This window comes from Piliocolobus tephrosceles, chromosome 9, assembly GCF_002776525.5.
Source record: "Piliocolobus tephrosceles isolate RC106 chromosome 9, ASM277652v3, whole genome shotgun sequence".
Taxonomy (NCBI): Eukaryota; Metazoa; Chordata; class Mammalia; order Primates; family Cercopithecidae; genus Piliocolobus; species Piliocolobus tephrosceles.
Genome location: NC_045442.1, coordinates 108390053 through 108410536, shown reverse-complemented (window position 1 = coordinate 108410536; position 20484 = coordinate 108390053). Strand labels below are relative to the sequence as shown.

The following is a 20484-nucleotide window of genomic DNA, read 5'->3' as shown; positions in this document are numbered from 1 at the left end:
CCCTACAGTTCTGTCCTTTGAACCCCCACCCTGGGAACACACACACACACACACACACACAGACACACACACACACCCTCACGCCCACAGCAGGTCAGCTTCCTGCTGCTTTGAACAGCTTTCTCTGCTGCTTAGATTCCTTAACAATTATCATGCACATTTGATGAACTTTAGATCACCTGAAATTGGAAAGACACAAATTTTAAATGGCCATCAATAGAGTAAGAAACGAGGAGATACCAAAACGAGAGTGAAGAAGAGGATTAATGGAGAGGCAATCTATCCAGGCAGAGAGAGACAAATAGGCTCATGTCAAAAGGCAGCAAAAGCAAAATTCCTGGCCCAGCATGCAGTTGCCACTCCTCCTCCCTCCCTAAAAAAGACATCCTAAAGAGAAAGCTCAGTCCCTCTTTTCCCTTCTCCTGTTACTTTGGCTTTACCTCATTTGATTAAATATTCCTGTAAGCATATTTGTGTTTTAAATCCAAAGACTCCTTACAGCAATATTTCCCTACTGTTTTCATCAAAAAGAAAGCAAAATAATTACCTCCACAGTTCTTAACAGCAGTACTGGCTTTAAAATGTGTATTAGTTTCCTCAGGCTGCTGTAACAAAGTACTACAAACTAGGTGGCTTAAAGCTACAGACAGTCACAGTTCTGGAGGCCAGAAGTTCAAAATCAAGGTGTCAGTAGGACCACATCCCCACTGAGACCACATAAGATCCTTCCTCTCCTCTTCCCATATTCATGTAGTGGCCATCCATCGGTGGCATCCCTTGGCTTGTGGTTGCATTCCAGCAAGCTCTCCCTCTGTCATCTCTCTCCCCTAAGGACACTAATTGTACAAGGACACCACTAAAGGCCCACCTCACTCCAGGACAACCTCATCTTAACTAATTACATCTGCAATGACCCTGTTTTCAATAAGATCACATTATGAGGTACTGGGGTTAAGACTTCAACATTTATTTTGGGGGGATACAATTCAATCCATGACAAAAAGCAACCTACAGTTGTGTCTAAAGGAAGCTGAATATTAGTGATCAATTGAAGGATGGACAGGGGAAAGCTAAGCTACAATTGGAACCTTTTCTGCCTTATAAATATATATAGTAAAATAGTAAAATATAAAGGTGTCATGTCTTCAAAGAGTTTGGGAGCTTTTCATGGCTTCTTGGCTTGTTTTCTTAAGCGCCCCCAACCACCCACTTCTTCACTCACACAGAATCACAGACATACAAGCACAACAACTGTCTGGATTACAGTGACCTCTTGATTGTGTAAATGTCTTAAATAAAGGTCATGTATCTGAATAAACCTGCTTAAATTTGCATGCAGAATGCCTGTCAACAGTACTGCATGCTAATAGGTATTTCATAAACAATCTATTTGAATGAGATAATAAGGAATCAATGCCATATCATTGTATTAATTACTGTTTGAAGCAGTGTATCCAAGTGTGAAAAGAATTTCATTATGCATAGATTTTATTATAATGCTGTTTAGAGTAATCAGAATTTGCTGTATAATAAACAATAGATACTACAAAAGACATAGACCATGTATATTTTGTTGTAGACAATGTCTACATATTACAGTTAAAATAAATTTTGGTGTTGTCAATTGAAAGATTTCTTATTTTTGTGAGTTAGTTTGGAAGGGAATCTGGAGTAAAAGATGGGAAAATTATAACTTATGTTCTTGTGTTAGAAAACAGAATTTCTCCATTCTTGAGAATGTATTTTGCTTAAAAAAATATTGTTTTGATTATCTGTATTTTGTGGCAGGATTTTCAGTGTCGAACTACACTTCAAGAACTAAATGCAATACCTCCTATCTTAGATCTCTTGAAGTCAGAATATCCAGTGATTCAGTTGCTGGCTCTCAAAACCTTAGGTGTTATTACAAATGATAAGGAGTCTCGAACAATGCTAAGAGACAATCAAGGATTGGACCATCTTATTAAGATCCTAGAAACTAAGGTATTTAGTTTCATTCATTTGACTCTCTACGAGGAAATGTATCTCTCCCAAATGTTTAAAATGAAATTTTATTATATTGAATGTGTTTTAAGGGTAATGGATTAATTTGCTTATTGCTACATAAAGTTTATTGGCCTGTTTAAATCATGCTAATTGTAAGGGCCATTATAAACTAATTTTAAAAGTCTTCTCATTTATCAGACTTAACATTTTAAAATTCTTGTCTATGATCTTCCTCTTGATTTCCTAAAACCCCTAGGGTGAGTCTTTTAACCTTCATTATGGTTTTCTCTGGGATAAAGCAGAAGCATAATTTACCTTCTATATACATTTTAATAATATTGGAGCTAAATGTCCATAGTTGCTAATAAGCTCCTTAAGAATCAAACTTTAAGAATATCTGTGCCTTCTAGGATCTCTTGGTTACAAAAACTCATCTAGCAGTTTATTGAAAACCATTTAATTGACTTGAGTGGTTCAGATCACTCTGAATGTGTCTGGTGTCTTTAGCACTAACTCCTTAGTGAAACAGTAATAAACAGATTTCAGATCCAGTATCCCTACTTTAATATTTAGCAAATTAAATTAATTCTAATAACAGAAATGTACTTGAAGTACCTCTTAGAGATTCCAGAGATAGGAACATATTGAAGGAGTACAATGGAGTAATAACTTTGTATTATGTTTCAAACTATCCAATTGTTAAGTTTTTTCTAAAAAACCAGAACTCAGTTTGATTATACAGCCCTGGGAAAATGAAGTACAATATAAAAGAGCAGAGATGGCAGAAGCATGTTCCCAGTCATGTGGACCTACCTGCCTTTGATTTGTGGATCCCATATGTGATCCCCTGTAATTATATTTGTGATGCAAAATCCTAGTAACACTGTATAGCAAACATTTTATCCTATTTAAAAGAGGAACTGAAACCAGAAATGTTACTTAATTTGTCTTATGTCACACAGGTAGAAAGTGACTAACCACAGGATTTATCTGATATGTCACAGTATTCTCGCCTATCTGATATTTTACCTGTCTTTTTTTAATTAGGAAAGGGGATGGAAGCACCTACTAGGTGGCAGGCATTGTGATTTTATTAAATTTGTAATTCTTTGAGGAATGTGATGGTATTTTTATCTATGAAATGAAAGTATTGATAATAATTGTATCATTACGTATATAATCATATATACCTATTATAGCATTAATCCTATTATACAAATAAGAAAAATGCCTCTCAAAGAGGTTGAATAACTTGCCTATGGTTAGAGCTAGGAAATATATGAGAAGGATTTTTTAAGAACTGATATGTATATATTCTAATGGGAAAAATTCAAAGAATACAAAAATATAGAGAGTAAAAAATAAAAATGCTTGTCCCCATCCTCACCTAAGAGTAGGTACAAGGCACAGCTGTCTGCTCCCATCATTTTTATTCAGCATTGTCCTAGAGGTTGGAACCAGGGCAATAAGGCCAAATAAATAAATAACACAAAAGACTAACAAACTGGGGCCAGGCGCAGTGGCTCCCACCTGTAATCCCAGCACTTTGGGAGGCTGAGGTGGGCGGATCATGAGGTCAGGAGATCGAGACCATCTTGGCCAACATGGTGAAACCCCATCTCTACTAAAAACACAAAAATTAGCTGGGCATGGTGGCAAGTGCCTGCAATCCCAGTTACTCGAGAGGCTGAGGCAGAAGAATCGTTTGAACCAGGGAGTTGAAGGTTGCAGTGAGCCGAGATCGCACCACTGCACTCCAGCCTGGCAACAGAGCAAGACTCCGTCTCACAAAAACAAACAAACAAACAAACAAACAAAAAGACTAACAAACTGGAAAGGAAGAAGTAAAACTGTATTTATTCACAGACTGCATCTATATTTATTCAGATTGCATGACCACGTATACAGAAGATACTAAGAAGACTACAGAAACTTACTAGAACTAATAAATAGATCTATCAAGGTCACAGGATGAAAGTTCAATACATAAAAATGTATATTTCTATATGTGAGCAATGAACAAAACAGCAAAAGAAAAGTACAATTGGACTTTTAATACATTCCTAAAATATGAACTACATGGAGATAAATTTATCAAAATTTTTGCAAAATCCGTACACTAAAAAATATAAAACACTTTTTAAAAGGAACTAAAGAGATAATATACGTATATGAAGTGAACACATATTAATATGTCAGTTTCTACTTAATTACCTTTTGCTTAGTTTTCAATTATCATATAATGATTGATTTGGTTATATTTAAGCTTGCCATTTGTTTATTTGTCTGATCTGAACTGTTCCACAGTTCATCTCTTCCTGCCTTTTGTAGTGTTAATTTTTTTTTTTTGAGATGGAGTCTTGCTCTGTCACCTAGGCTGCAGTGCAGTGGCACGATCTTGGCTCACTGCAACTTCCACCTCCTGGGTTCAAGTGATTTTCCTACTCAGCCTCCCAAGTAGCTGGGATTACAGGCATGTGCCACCACACCCAACTAATTTTTTTATTTTGGGTAGAAAGGGGGGGTTTCACCATGTTGGCCAGGCTGGTCTCAAACTCCTGACCTCAGGTGATCCTCCTGCCTTGGCTTCCCAAAAGGCTGGGACTACAGGCATGAGCCACTGCACCCAGCCCCTGTAGTGTTAATTTTTTTAGTGTTAACGTTGTAATTCTCTTGGCTTTTTTGCTATATTTCTTTGTTCTATTTTTAGTGGTTGCTGTAGTGATTACAATATGCAACTTAACTTTAACTTATAATAGTCTAGACTTAATATTGAACTACTTCAAGTAAAATACTAGAACCTTTTAACAATATCTCTACTTACTTTTCCTGTTGTTAATATTGTTACATATTTTATATCTACGTCCATTATAAACCCAACCACACAATGTAATAATTGTTTTGAAGAGTCCCATATCATGTGTCCTCAAGATATTAAGGATTATACATTCATATGTGTTTGTCTAGTACTTATGCATATATTCATCTGTCCATCAATATTGAATATTTTATATTTACTCACATATTTATGATTTCTGATGCTTTTCATTTTTTCCTGTAGATCCACGTTGTCATCAGGGTCATTTCCTTCTGGAGAACCTCATTTAGCATTTCTCATAGTGTGAATATAATGGCATAAATTCTGTCTTTTAAATTTATCTGGAAGTAGCTTCCTTTTGCCTTTAATTTTGAAAAGATACTTTTGCTTGATACAAACTTCTTGGCTGCTAGTTTTTTCTTTTTAGCATTTTAAAATTCCTTCTGAATGCCAATATTTCCGATGAAAATTCAACCATTAAGCTTAACTATCTTCCTGTACATGATTTGTCACTTTTCTTTGGCTGCTTTTAACACTTTGCTCTTTATCTTTGGCTTTCTGCATTTCTCTTCTGCATAGAAGTGATATAATTGTACATCCTGCTTGGGGTGCTTGACCTTCTTAGATCTGTAAATTAGTGTTTTCTGCCAATCATGGAATTTTTCAGTCATTATTTATGCAAATATTTTTCCTATTCCTTCTTTCCCTCTGGAGCCCAATTACACATAAGTTGTCTCGCTTGATATTTTACAAGACTCTAAAGCTCTGCTCATTTTCTTCAATTTTTTGGATTAAATAACGTCTTTTGATCTCTATTCAATTTATCTGATTATTTTGGCATCTCTAATCTGCTGTTTAGTCCATCTAGTGATTTTTTCTTTCTAGTTTTTGTACTTTTCAAGTCTTAAATTTCCATGTTTGAAGTGTCATTTCTCTATTGAGTTTTCCTCTGTGAACGTATTTATCATAGCTGCTTTAAAGTCTTTAATTACTTAATCCACCAACATCTGGCCCTATCAGAGTAGATTTCTATTGACTGCCTTTTTTTCTGACTTCGAGTCACACTTTCCTGTTTCTTTTTTGCATGGTTAAGAATGAGCATTGTAGATAATACTTTCCAGTGATTCCAGATTCTGTTGTGCCCGTCTGAGGATTGTGGCTATTTTGCTCTAGTAGGTGGTGAACTACACACTTTGTCTCACTAGTGGTGCAGCTGGTATCTCTGCTCAGTTCTTATAGTTTCTGGTTGCTGCTGTTTTTAGCCTGACTCCATGGAGGTCTCCCCAGAGCTTCTACAGTTTGACAGTCACCTGTGGCTCGTCTATCAGTCTCAGGCTCTGACCTCTAACACCTCAGACCAGTAAGGTTTCAGCACTCCGCCAGAGGAGCTGCACAAGGATTGAGGAATGCACCGTATTTAAAAGCAGTAAATTAATAAATCTCACCTAGCACAGCTCCCTCTTCAAGGATAAGATATAATGCTTTTTAGTCCTTGCCTTTTTATTTTCACCACGGTCCCTGGGATCTCCTCCATGCATGTATAGTTTAGTGGTCAGTCAGAGGTCTGGGAATAGTTTATACTCAGATTTTGGGTTATACCATAGAGTTCTCTAGAAAAACAGAACATGATGCATGTATATTGTACGTATGCCTGTGTATATGGCTATATTAGTCCATTTTTACACTGCTATAAAGAACCGCCTGAGACTGGGTTATTTATAAAGAAAAGAGGTTTAATTGACTCACAGATCCTAGTGGCTGAGGAGGCCTCAGGAAACTTATAATCATAGCAGGAGGGGAAACAGGCTCATCTTACATGGCAGCAGATGAGCATGTGAAGGAGGAACTGTCAAAGACTTATAAAACCATCAGATCTCACGAGAACTCGCTGTCACGAGAACAGCATGGGGGAGCTGCCCCCATGATCCAATCACCTCCCATCAGGTCCCTCCCTTGACACATGGGGATTATGTTATTTAATTTGCCTGGAGATCACAATTTGAGATGATATTTGGGTGAGGACACAGAACCAAACCATATCAGTGGGTGTGTGTTGAGGGGGTGGGTGGGTAGTTGCTTTAAGGAATCGGCTCATGTGATTTTGGAGGCTTGGCAAGTCCAAAATCCACAGGTTAGACCAGTAGGCTGAAGACCCAGAGAAGTGCTGTAATTTGAGTCCAGGGGTGCTCTACTGGCAGGATTCCCTCTGTGGCCAGGTAGATCAGTCTTTTCCTATTAAGGCCTTCAACTGATTAGATGAGGTCCACCCACATCATGGAGAGTAATCTGCTTTACTCAACGTCCATTTTAAACATTAATTTCATATAAAAAGTACTTTCACAAACATCTAGAATAATATTTGGCCAAATATTTGGGTACTATGGCCCAGATAAAAATTCATTGCAAGTTTTCTCCTTGTCAGTTTGGTATCCATATGCATCTTAAATCATAATCTTCAAATAAAGACAATGATGAGATTATACTTTTACCTAACATAATACAACTATCCTATATACAACCAAATATTTCCCAATGCTTACCCCAGAAGAAGATGCAAAATTCTTAGGTGATGTTTACCCTTCCTGGGCCCACAAATCCTGGCTATGGGAGAAACGGCACCATATGGTAGACACTGATTCAGAGCATATACAGCATTCTGGAGAACCCTGCCCAAGCCCTGCAAGGTATTGCCAACTAGCTGGTGCTGTAACTGAGTCTTCAAAAGGCCAGTCTATCAAGCCAGCTGCTTCAGGATGGTGGGCAACATGGTAAAACCAGTGAATTCCATGAACATTGGCCACAATGTATTTGCTGTGAAAGTGAGTTCCTTCCCTTCATGATGGTGGATTATCCTTTCGAACATTTCTCACTTTTGGGATTTCCCCTTTACATTTCTAGCTATTTAGGTAAAACTGCAGTTTTCTACAGCTGTGAGGATTCAGTAGATTTCCTCAGGCAAGACGGCCACACACTCGCAATACTTCTCTTACAGTCACAAATTATTTTAAAGTATATATTTTCATCAGCTTCTGTCTTGCTTTTAAAAAATTTTTCTCCAGATTTCAAAATAGTTTTTTGTGGAAGACTGTATGAGCAACTTCATTGACTACGATTTCTGGAAGTTTCCTCCCTAGCATTACTTTTTATCCATAACACATTTTGGAGTAAGGGAAAGGAGAAAAGACAGGGCACACGGCCAAGAAGAGTGATGTTACTTTGATAAGCAGAACTCCTGTTCCCTGGGGCCTCTGTCACAACAAAATTCATTACATTGTGTTCTGACTGACTTTATTTCCTCTTGTAGTCAAATTTGGGAAATGTACCTTTCTTTTAGTACAACTTTCTAAAGTTATATTTGCTTTTATTATTAGGAATTGAATGACCTTCATATAGAAGCACTTGCAGTGATAGCCAATTGCCTTGAAGACATGGATACTATGGTGCAGATTCAGCAGACAGGGGGTCTTAAAAAGCTCCTGTCATTTGCAGAAAACTCTACAATTCCTGATATTCAGAAGAATGCGGCAAAAGCCATTACTAAAGCAGCTTATGATCGTATGTCTCATTTTATTTTATTTTATTTATTTTGACACAGGGTCTCGCTCTGTTGCTCAGGCTGGAGAGCAGTGGCATGATCACAGCTCACTGCAGCCTCAAGCTCCCCAGGTTGCAAGTGATTCTGCCACCTCAGCCTTCCTAGTAGCTGGAACTACAGGCGTGCACCACCATGCCTGGCTAATTGTATTTTTTGCAGAGACATGGTTTCACTATCTTGCCCAGGCTAGTCTAGAACTCCTGGGTTCAAGCAATCTACCCATTTTGAGTTACAGGCATGAGCCACTGCACCCTGCCATGTCTTATTTTATATAAACAAAGCATATATAATTCCTCTTGTCTCAATTTTGATTAGTACTAACAAACCCTAGAGTATTTGTCTGCTTTTAAAAAACCATTTGAGAATAGTGCTATATTTACTACTTAAGTCCAAACTCATCTCACTTCCAATGAGTTAGAGATTTGTCAGGGATATGAAGAACTCAATATGATGTCATTATCCTATTTTTCAAAAAACAATTCATTTCTATATTAAGTTTTAAGCCTTTATTTTGCGTGAATTTGTAATTATACAGAATGTATGTATTATTTGTGAACCTGAAAGCATTGAAGAAATCCCCATTCACAATGATATCTATAAAGTAATTTCCAAGTTTCAGCTGGAGTCTAGTAGCACCATGTTACATAGCTGTGAAAAACAATATGCTCATACTATATACATAATACAATTTGCATTTCAGTGACAAGTTGACATAAATCTGTAAAATATGAGAGATTAATTACATCACAAGTACAGAAGATGAAATTATAGTTTTAATTTATGTGTATTTGGAGTCTTTTATCTAATAAAAGATGTGATTTTATTTTTCCCCTTCTGTACCACTACTTTTATAAATGATGACAGCATTGACTATTTTAAGTGATTTATATCTAAACATATATACTCACATCTGTGTATCTATCTATGTGTATACTACGGGAAACACTTCCTTTTCAGCACACGTTGGATTTCTTCAAGGCAAAGCTTTAATGCAGTAAGCAAGATTTCACTGTCCAGTATGTAGTGTGCATAGAGGGGCCTCATGAGTTACAATATAAATGCCTATTTGAGAGACTGGTTATGAAATCAAGGTTTTTTTTAATATTGGCAAAAGTTGGTTTATCCAGTATTCTATCAAATGGAACTTAGACATTATCATAGCTGGTCAGTTCTCTTTTCCTGCTATCCCAGTCCTTAGCTAATTGAGACCCAAAGAGAAGTAAAATGAGGAGACATGGACAATGTTACACCTAAAATGTTTGCGTATCACAGCGTCTCTTTGGAGAGTATTTATATGTATCAAATGTGGCTGGGTCATTCTAAGTCTGTTCTCACTCATTTTGAGGTGGTAGTTTGATGATGCCTACCCATGATGTGCCATAATACCGGAAAGTATGCTGGACAGAGTTCCTGGTGCTAGAGTTCTAGTACTAGTTCCACTACTGGCATTGTAATGACCTACTTAAGTGATTTTGGGTGAACTACAACTTCTCCAGAACAATGTATATATTCATTTACTCATGATTTCTTATTGAGCCCTCACCCAGAACAGGAAAGTAAACAAGCAATCACAATGCAGTGTTCAAAGTGATTAACGATGGAAACATAGGATCACCCAGGAAGGCTCCCGGCACAGATCTGGATCAGAAAAATATTCCTGAAATCAGTGATTAACAAGCTAGGAACTAGAGTAAATAAGATAAATTGTCTGGTCAAAGAAGGTTAGACGGGATGGAGGTGGAGAAGTGGTTCTGAGAAAGACCACTGTGTATAAAAGCCAGAGGAGGGACAGCATGGTAAGTTCCAGAACTGAAAGCTCTCAGAATGGCTAATGACCAGAATGCCACAGAACACTGAACACTCAGGCTATGCATGTAGTGAGGAGCCCAGTGCTCACGGACATTACTAGCCCAGTTAAGGATTTTGGACTTTATTTTAACGGCAACAAAGAGCCATTGAAGTTACTCAGAGAAGGGAGGGAACATCACAGATTTTTACTTAAGAGAACTCGTGTTGCAGAGTGGAGAAGAGATTGGAAATGTTTAGCACTAGACACAGAAGACCAAAAGGGGGTTGCTGTAGTAACCTGGGTGAGATGTGAAGGTGCCCTGAAACAGAGATGTGGTGCTCGGGATTGGCTCGAGGCACTTTGCAAGGAGAACCACCAGCACATGTGTGAGTATTTTTGAATGACTACGTTACTTGAAAAAGGAAGAAGGCTATACTAAGGATGAGGCCAGGTTTCTGGCTTAGACAGCTGCAAGTAAAAGGGTGCCACTCACAGAAATGGAGAACCCAAGAAATGGAGTGGTTTTGCTTGAAGAAAAGGAATCAATCCTATTCTTGTTTTTAAAATTGTGGTGAAATACAAATATGAAATTTACCATCTTCATCATTTTTAAGTGTAGAGTTCAGTGGCATTAAATGTATTCACATTTTTGTGGTGCTGTCCATCCACAGAAATCTTTTCATTTAGCAAAACTAAAAGTACACCAATTAAACAATAATTCCCACTCCTTCTTCATGCAAATTCCTGGCAATCACTATTCTTTGTCCCTATGAATTTGATGACTCTAGATCCCTCATATATGTGGAATCATATAGCATTTGCCCTTTTGCAAATGCATTGCACTTAGCATGATGTCCTCAAGGTTCACTCATGTTGTAGCATGTGTCACAATTTCCTCCCTTAAGGCCAAAGAAAATTCCATCGTCTGTAAAGACCACATTTTGTTTATCCTTTCAACCCTGGATGGACAGTTGGTTGCATCTGCCTTTTGGTTAACATGAATAATGTTGCTAAGAATGTGGGTGTACAGATACCTCTTTGAGTTCCTGATTTCAGTTCTTTTGGATATGTACCTAGAAGTGGAGTTACTGAATCATATGGTGATTATATTTTTAGTTTTTTTTTTTTTTTTTTTGGAGACAGTCTCACTCTATCACCCAGGCTGGAGTGCAGTGGTGTGATCTCGGCTCACTGCAACCTCCACCTCCTGGCTTCAAGCAATTCTCCTGCCTCAGTCTCCTGAGTAGCTGGGACTATAGGTGCGCACCACCACACCTAGCTAATTTTTGTATTTGCAGTAGAGACATGGTTTCACCATGTTAGCCAAGCTGGTCTCGAACTCCTGACCTCAGGCAATCCACCTGCTTCAGCCTCCCAAAGTGCTGGGATTACAGGTGTGAGCCACCACACCCATTTTCTATTTTTAATTTTTTTGAGAAACTGCCATATCTTTTTCTGTAGCAGCTGTACTATTTAATATTCCCATAACCAATGCACAAGAGTTCCAATTTCTCCACATCCTGGCCAACACTTGTTATTTTCTGTTTGTTGATAGTAGCCATCCTAATGGGTGTGAGGTGTTGTCTCATTGTGCTTTTTATGTGCATGTCCCTAATGATGAGCAACTTCGAGCATCTTTTTTGTGTGCTTATTGGCCACTTGCATATTTTCTTTGGAGATATCCAAGTTCTTCTCCTATTTTTTGATCGGGTTGTTTTCTTGATGCTGAGCTACACAAGTTCTTCATATATTCTGGATATTAACCCCTTATCAGATATTATTTGAAAATAGTTTCTCCCATTCTATGGGTTGCCTTTTCACTCTGTTGATTGTGTGCTTTGATGCACAAAAGTTTTAAATTGTGATGCAATCCAATGTATCTATTTTGTTGCCTATGCTGTTTGCTGTTGGTGGCATATCCAATAACTCATTACCAAGTATAAAGCTTTTGCCCTGTGTTTTCTTCTAGGAGTTTTGTAGTTGTAGCTCTTACATTTAGGTCTTGATACATTGAGTTTATTTTTATCTAGGGTATAAAATTATTGTCCCAGTTCATTCTTTTTCATGTAGATATAAATTTTTCCTAGCATCATTTGTTGAAATTGGTTCTTTATTTGTAATACAAAGGAATTCAAGCAGATGGTCTTTAAATCCTTTCTGGCACTTAATGTTTTTTGATTCTACTTTCTTATGTTAGTTCTAAAATAACTACATTCCAGTTTGAAGTTTTGTCTCCTCAGTCTTTATGTTAGAATCTAATGACTAACTGTATTTACTTCATGTATGTCATCTGTGACTGTATTAGGTTCCCTTCAAACATCACTTTTTCAGACCGAAGAATTCAGATCTTGTTTAGTCTTTCTCCACACATGTCCTCAGGCCATCCTGGGATCATTCTCTTACCTCTTCTGGACTTCCTCTTGTTTATTATACCCTCCTTGAAATGTGTTGATAAGTATTATGAAAGCTATAAGTATGCACCATCATTTTATATTACTATAGATAGGTTAATTTATCATTATTTTCCATTTCAGTCTTATGCAGCAAGTATTTTAGTCTCTTAACTACATTAGCATATTGGGCCAATGCTTTGAGGGAAGGACCTGCAGGGAGCCCCCAGCTCATCTTTCTCAGTCAGGACCCAGAGCTCAAAGTTCCTCCTTTTAGTTTGTAGCATTTTGGGGCTGGGCGTGGTGGCTCACACCTGTAATCCTAGCACTTTGCGGGGTTGAGGTGAGAAGATCACTTGACACCAGGAGTTCAAGACCAGCCTAGGCAACAGAGCAAGACCCCCCCATCTCTACACAAAATTTTTAAAAAATGAGCCATGCATGGTGTTGTGCACCTGTAGTCCCAGCTACTTGGGAGGCTGAGGAAGGAATATCACTTGAGCCCGGGGTTTGAGGCTGCAGTGAGATGTGATCATGCTACTGCACTCCAGCCTGGGTAACTGAGCAAGACCCTTAATAATAGTAGTAATAATAATAATAATACATCCTAACATTTTTCATTTATAGTTAAAAATGCAAACTTTGCTTTGGACTAGTATTGCATTTTCTTAAGGCCTGGTATAGGATCAATTTGTACAAGTGTTCTGTTAAATCTTGGAAAGGCACACTCTGCTTACTATTTAAATAAACATTTATCATATGCATGCTATATGCAAAGTGTTGTTCCAGAAGATCAGGATAAACAATGGATGGAATGAGTAAATATTTTCTGAATAGATAAAAAGATATATTTCCTGTAGAAAGCAGAGTTTGATTATCTTTTAGTTCAATTTTATGAATTATATTGTACAGTTTTATCCTTATTCTTTTTTTAGCTATATGATCTATCACAGATGAAGAGTAGTATGTTAGAAGTTTCCCACTATATTATTTTTGTTTTCTCTTACAATTTTTTTTTTTTTTGAGACAGAGTCTCGCTCTGTCGCCCAGGCTGGAGTGCAGTGAGGTGATCTTGGCTCACTGCAAGCTCCGCCTCCCGGGTTCTCGCCATTCTGCTGCCTCAGCCTCCCTAGTAGCTGGGACTACAGGCACCCGCCACCACGCCCGGCTAATTTTTTGTATTTTTAGTACAGACCGGGTTTCACCGTGTTAGCCAGGACAGTCTCGATCTCCTGACCTCATGATCTGCCCGCCTCGGCCTCCCAAAGTGCTGGGATTACAGGCGTGAGCCACCGTGATGGGTCTTTGTCTTGTAATTTTATATTAAATAACTTTGCTTTATGTTTTATATCCACTACTGATTTTTTAATCTCACTTTTATTGCTCTTTAGCTTTTGATCCTAATTTGATATTAAGATTATCATGTATTATCAAACATGGTCTTGGCAGAAAAAAAATTCTGGACACTCCTGATGGTTTTAAAGGAGACAAATGAAGGAACTACTTTCACAAGTATAATTAGGCTTAAGGGAATAAGCAAGAGATGATGAGGTCCCCAGAGATTAGCAATATTGGGAAACCTTCACTATCACTAGGTCCAAAAGGCAAGGCAAAGAAATAGATTTTTATAGCTACTATATTTGCCCTTATTTCTGATATCATGTTTTATGTTTTATGCTTTCTGCTTATTTTTCTGTGTTGTTCATTTCTTTGTATAGATTTTAAAAACTTTTATAAATAGTTATTTTAAAGATAAAGTTACTATAGTTATTTTAGATATTTAGCAATTTTGCTTCCACAATTATTTCCCTTTCTGATGTTTCTAAGATCAATAAGAGGTTATAGACTCCTCCCCTCTCTAATAAGTTTTTTTTTTTTTTTTTTTTTTTTTGAGACTGAATCTCACTCTGTAGCCCAGGCTGGAGTGCAGTCGAGTGATCTTTGGAGTCACTGCAACCTCCACCTCCTGGGTTCAAGTGATTCTCTTGCCCCAGCCTCCCAAGTAGCTGAGATTATAGGTGCGTGCCATCATGCTCATCTAATTTTTGTATTTTTAGTAGAGACAGTGTTTCACCATGTTGGACAGGCTGGTCTTGAACCCCTGACCTCAAGTGATCCACCCGGCCTCCCAAAGTGCTGGGATTACAGGCATGAGCCACCGCACCGGGCCAAAGCCTCTCTTTTTTAAGACTCACTTTGTCATCACATTCAATTTTAACCACATTTGTCATTTAGAGTTATATACATATTGAATCTGTTTCAGTGTGTGCTGTCAATTTCTCATAATAAAGCTTACCTGTCCTTATGATTGTATTTGATTCATTTCTCAAATTAACCAGAGTAGATTTTTCAGTTAAAATTTTTTTATACACAGTTAATTTTTTTAAAGGTATATCCAATAGTGATATGCTTTGAGACCTTACCTTACCTGTGAATAGGTTTGTTGCCTTCAAACATACATGACAATTTAACTGGGTTTGGAATTGCTGCATCATAATATTTCTGCTTAAATATCTATAGAAGTGATGCTAGGCATGGTGGCTCATGCCTGTAATCCTGGCACTTTTGGAGGCTGAGGCAGGTGGATCACCTGAGGTCAGGAGTTCGAGACCAGCCTGGCCAACATGACGAAACCCATCTCTACTAAAAATACAAAAAAATTAGCCAGGCATAGTGGTGCATGCCCGTAATCCCAGCTACTTGGGAGGCTGAGGCAGGAGAATCACTTGAACCCTGGAGGCAGAGGTTGCAGTGAGCCGAGGTCACACCATCACACTCCAGCCTGGGCAACAACAGCGCAACTCCATCTCAAAAAAACAAAAACAAAAAACACATCAATGAAGCTTGCTTTTGCAGTGTTCAAGCCTGATTTCCATTATTTTACATATATGATTTTTTTTCTATGTTAAGGTAGAATTTTTTATCCCGAGTTTGAAATTTTTGCCAAAATATGTCTAAGTCCCCCTCTCCACTCTACTACACAGGCAAGACTTTTGATCTCCAGAGTCATGGTTTTTTCCCTTAATTCAGGAAGCTAGTTTTTTCCATTATACTTTGGATTCTTGTTTTTGTTTCACTTAATCTGTTTTCCCCATGAATACTTATTTTTAGACCATCTCTGTTCTCCTTTCTATGCAGTGTTTCATAATTTTGGTTTTTAAGGCTCATCATGGAATGCTGAGGACTCTGTCTTGGCCTGGTTTTAATGAATAAATGAAGCCTACAGGGTGCCCTTTGCCTGTTTTCCCATCAATTGAGAGGGCAATGGACTCCTTTAGCCCAATTTTGGATGATGAGGAGACTTTCCCATAATGCAGTATTGCAACACCAGAGTTCTATCTTCTCCTGATCCTCACTGATTTATATAAAAAGAAGGTGATAGAAGTTCACAGCTTTCTAAGGGGCCCTTCATTGTCTGTGGCCTGGGTGACTTGTGGAAATTTGTTTCTTCCTCTCTTCCCCTTGCCCCGGGGTCCTCTTTTTCTCCTTTTCTTATCAACTTCTTTGACTTATCAGTCCATTTTAAATAGCCCCATCTCCTCAGCTCATCTCCATCATCTCACCTGCTGCACCTGACTTCTGTTTCCACCATTCTGCCAAAATAGTCCTTGTAGAATTTGACATTGACCTCTCAACTTCTAAATCCTGCAGAGGCATTTTCAGTCCTTTTTAACTTGATCTCTGGGTGGGAATCCACACTGTTGATTGCCCCCTCTTCCTGTAAACTCCTTTATCCCTTGGTTTCCAAACCGCCCCCCTCTCTGTTCTCCAAATTACCAGACCAACCTTCACCTTTACCACTTTCCTCAGCTTATTTCAATACTAAACTTGCCTTCTGTTTTCTGTCTTGTTCTCTTGAAAATCTCCCGGAGCACTCTCACTTATGACTAATGTTTCAGCTGTCTCCTTATTTGCTTATGAATCCCAAATCTGTTTCTAATTCTGACCTGTCTTCTGAATTCCTGCTTGTACTTCTGACAGCTTCCAAGCACATCCAACTATACTGCCCACACTCCACTTTGGGGAGTGTTAAGTTTGAGAATCTGAACAAAGAGTAACCTTCCGAAAATGTAGAAATACACTACATTCTGCATATAATTGCAGGGAGTTCATGGGCTGCCTGAAGCCCACCTGTCTTCTGAATCCATGGACCCCAGGTTAATAATGCTTGAGCTAGAATAAGCAGGATCAAATCCAGACAGCCCCACTTGGCATTAGAGATTCTTCTATTTTACACAAGCACATGGCCTTTGGTTATCAATTTGTTCTTCCTCAGATACTCTCCCTTGTGCTCTGGATTGTACAACTTTGTTAGACCATAATTTTGTACTCATTTGCTCTGGTTTGGGCCTTTTGTCTGGATTCTGGTTTGGGAAATGCTGTTTTGACCTATTGGTATCCATATTCTTCAAATGGCTAGATTCAGAGGAAATCTCAAATTTTCTAATTCTGTTAATGTTCAAGGTGTCAATAAAATAACTTGTTTTTCTTTATGTCCTTAAGAAATCAAAAAAACCCTGCTTCCTCTTGCTTTAACTTAGTATAGCCCACTCTGCTCTACATCTGCTACCAGTTTTCTCTCACCAGATCTTCACCTGTTCCCACCACGGTAGATTAAAGCAACAACCTGTGGGTGAACTAAAGTAACCTGACCCTCACTGGAATACCACGCAAACACAGCACAAAAGTTAACTTCCATTGCTGAGCAGAACCTCCATTTCCCAGATCTACCTTAACATCATTCAACCAACTGCCCATCTGTATTACAGTCGGGCTCCTTCACTGTGGTCTTGTAGGTTTCCTCTATTACTATGAAAACTTCCATTTTATAATTCAACTTATTTAACTGGTAATCTTCCTCCAACCCTTCTGACGTAGCCTCCTTCTTAAATTGTTTTCATCATTGGCAACTCTACAAAAACTGAAAAAGTATGCCAGGTGGGTCTTCAAATTCAGTGAATGCAGAAGTGGTTTAATTTTCTTATAGCCTAGGAGATATCTGGTCTGAAAGCTTGATTCTTGGAACCTCTAGAAAGATCTTCGTGATTCCACGAAGATTCAAACTTTCTCTCTGTTCACATATCCCAACAAATTATTACAAGTGAACGCTCTTCTGATTGGAAGTGCAGGGTTTTGAGAAAATCTGTCCATTCCAGAAGCAGAATTTCCCCCAAGGGCTCTGATCTGCCTTAGCCATGACATTTTTGGGCAGTACTGCCCACTTCTGACCAGAACACAATATTAGGGCAGAACTAGTATCTTTGAGGCCAGTGCTGGAAGATAGGTTAAATCTTTTTCACTGCCTAATTATTCTCTATTTTGGTTGATTTATTTACCTCTTAACTCTTATTATCTAGCCAGGTCTACCATATCCACCTCTTCCTCCTGCCTGGATTCTAGATTCTGCCGTCTTTTCAGGTACTACCTGTATTTCTTGTTGTATTAGCCTGTTCTTACACTGCTATGAAGAAATAGGTGAGACTGGGTAATTTACAAAGGAAAAAGGTTTAATTGACTCACAGTTCTGTGGGGCTGGGGAGGCCTCAGGAAACTTACAATCATGGCAGTAAGCACCTCTTTGCAGGGCGGCAGGAGAGAGACTGAATGCCCAGCAAAGTGGCGGGGAAGCCCCTTATAAAACCATCAGCTCTCGTGAGAACTAACTCACCATCAAGAGAACAGGATGGGGGAAACTGCCTCCCGTGATTCAATTATCTCCACCTGGTCCCTCCCACAATATGTGGGGATTATAAGAACTGCAATTGAAGATGAAATTTGTTTGGGGACACAGCCAAACCTTATCATTTGTCTACTTTGTATATCAACTCTTGCCTGCCTTGACCTCTACCTGCTAGACCCAGCCAGCTTAACCAGACATGTCTTATTTTATATTAGTTACAGTGGCAAACTCTTAAAAACTTAACAATGAATAAGAAAGCTATCTCCTAATATTCTTCTATTGAAAGCATATAATCATGAAGAAGTTTAAAACATTTCCCACAGTTAGAAAACTCCATTTATATGTAGATTTTGACAAAATTGCTCCTTATTCTGTTATTAAAACAATGTAACTATCAATAGCAATTTATACACTTATTTTTACTTTCCATCATCATAAGAATATTTTTTTAGACAAGGTCATGCATTGTCATTGTATGTCAGAAACACAATTGAAATATCCAAACCCATAAACACACTTTATTTAAGTTTTGTTTGTTGAGTAAAGTTTTAACATGCATCTCAACTGTGGAAAGCCCAAATCAATATGCCTTTGACCTGGTACCAGTAGGAGGAAGGTGTTAATTACCGTGTTGCCATGAGGTTTATGGACTGGCATTAACATCTCAGCAGGAGCAAAAGTGGCACAATAGCAACTTCTGAGAATGGATGAAGGAAAGTATCATTACATAGAGATGTGTTTCCAGTAAGAAAACGTTACGCGTTTTATTTTAGGGATACTGAACAAACATTATTTTTAAAGAACATTATGCTATTAGTAGCATAAATATCTTGCCATCTTTATGATCTGTGCAATTAAAACACAAGTACTTCTTGGTGTAGCAATTCAAGGAAAGTATTTGGTTAATATGTTAATTCATCTTTTAAATCTATTATAGCCACGCTGCAGTCAGCATTTTTAAGGTTTAATGAACACAGCTGCATTTTGAGAACACTCCCAGCAAGGCTGAGAAACTAATTGCCCTCAGTATCTATTTAAATTACTTTTTAAAATCTTTTCAATAATTGTAAATATACTGTTTTCTGAATGCAACAACTACATACTCCAAAGTTCATTTTTTCAAATTAATCATTTTGGCCAATTTTCCTGATAGAATCCATGCTGAGAGGGTTTTGTTTAGAAAATTTGGTTTAGAGCCATTGGGGAAATCTTAATGAGAAATCTAAGCATTTTAGGTCAGAGACTCTGGAAAAGTTTTGGATATTACTTATTCAGAGAAAATTGGTAAGAACTGTGTATATTTAAAACATTTTCGGAGCCACATACTTTAGAGTTAAGTATTAACTGAAACTTTTTTATGAAAAATAGTTATGGCCTGCCTGAATTCTAATGGTAAATGAAAGGAAGGAACCAAAAGATTAAAATGATAGGACTACAGGATATGGTTCATGATTGGTTTAAAGTGAATGAGCAGGAGCATTAATAAGTTAGCCTGTTCCAGTTATTGCCAGATTGCTTAATATATATCTGTGTATCAGGTGAACAAAAGCCAAAAGTATTTGCAAATATGCTGCCATCTAAATGTGATACTGCTTCTGTGAAAAAGGATGGTTTTTTTTGAGTCATCACTGAAGGAAGGGATAAATCATAACTACAATGGAAACCTAGCTGATGTTAATTTCTGAAAATATTTCTGGAAAAAACCAAGTTAATTAACATACCTGTAAGTAATGAACCAGTTCCACATGTAAATATTGTAATCTAAATTATTATCAGAATTTTTTGCAAAGATTCTTATTCTAATAGAATATTCTCTTATATATCTTGAGTGCATATCACACATTCTTCCATTTTAATCACAAAAATAGAATTTATAAAGGTTAATTTTATAAACTTGACAAAGGGTATTCATAAATAATCAAGTCAATGACAAGTTTTTGAAGGAGACAAATTATTTAGCAAGGAATTATTTGTAAGTTGTTTCTTTTTATACTAGTCTCTGGTACCTCTTTATTTCATCAAAACAGTTTGATATATTTTTTCTAGAACATACTTTAATAAAGAGGAACTTCTTTAGAATTAGCTAGAACATTAAAAAATTAGAACTAATAGAACACAAAACAAAAAATTATTTTAATGTTCTCATTTAGCTTAATGCAGTATTTAAATTAGTATAGTAATGAGATTGTTATTTATTAAAAAATCAAACGAAGCCAAGAGAAAACA

General features: G+C 37.5%; 1 protein-coding gene across 4 annotated transcripts in view; it reads left to right on the top strand.

Moving 5' to 3' along the window:
• The window catches only part of ARMC3 (armadillo repeat containing 3), a 122800-nt gene that overhangs the window by 42763 nt on the left and 59553 nt on the right, over positions 1-20484 (top strand). For 3 of the 4 annotated variants that reach the window (XM_023223225.3, XM_023223224.3, XM_023223226.2), the window contains exons 7-8: positions 1789-1983; positions 8176-8359. In XM_023223225.3, the coding sequence (XP_023078993.1) occupies positions 1789-1983; positions 8176-8359 (379 nt within the window). The remainder of the gene's footprint in view (positions 1-1788; positions 1984-8175; positions 8360-20484) is intronic. The other variant, XM_023223229.2, reaches the window with a different exon arrangement.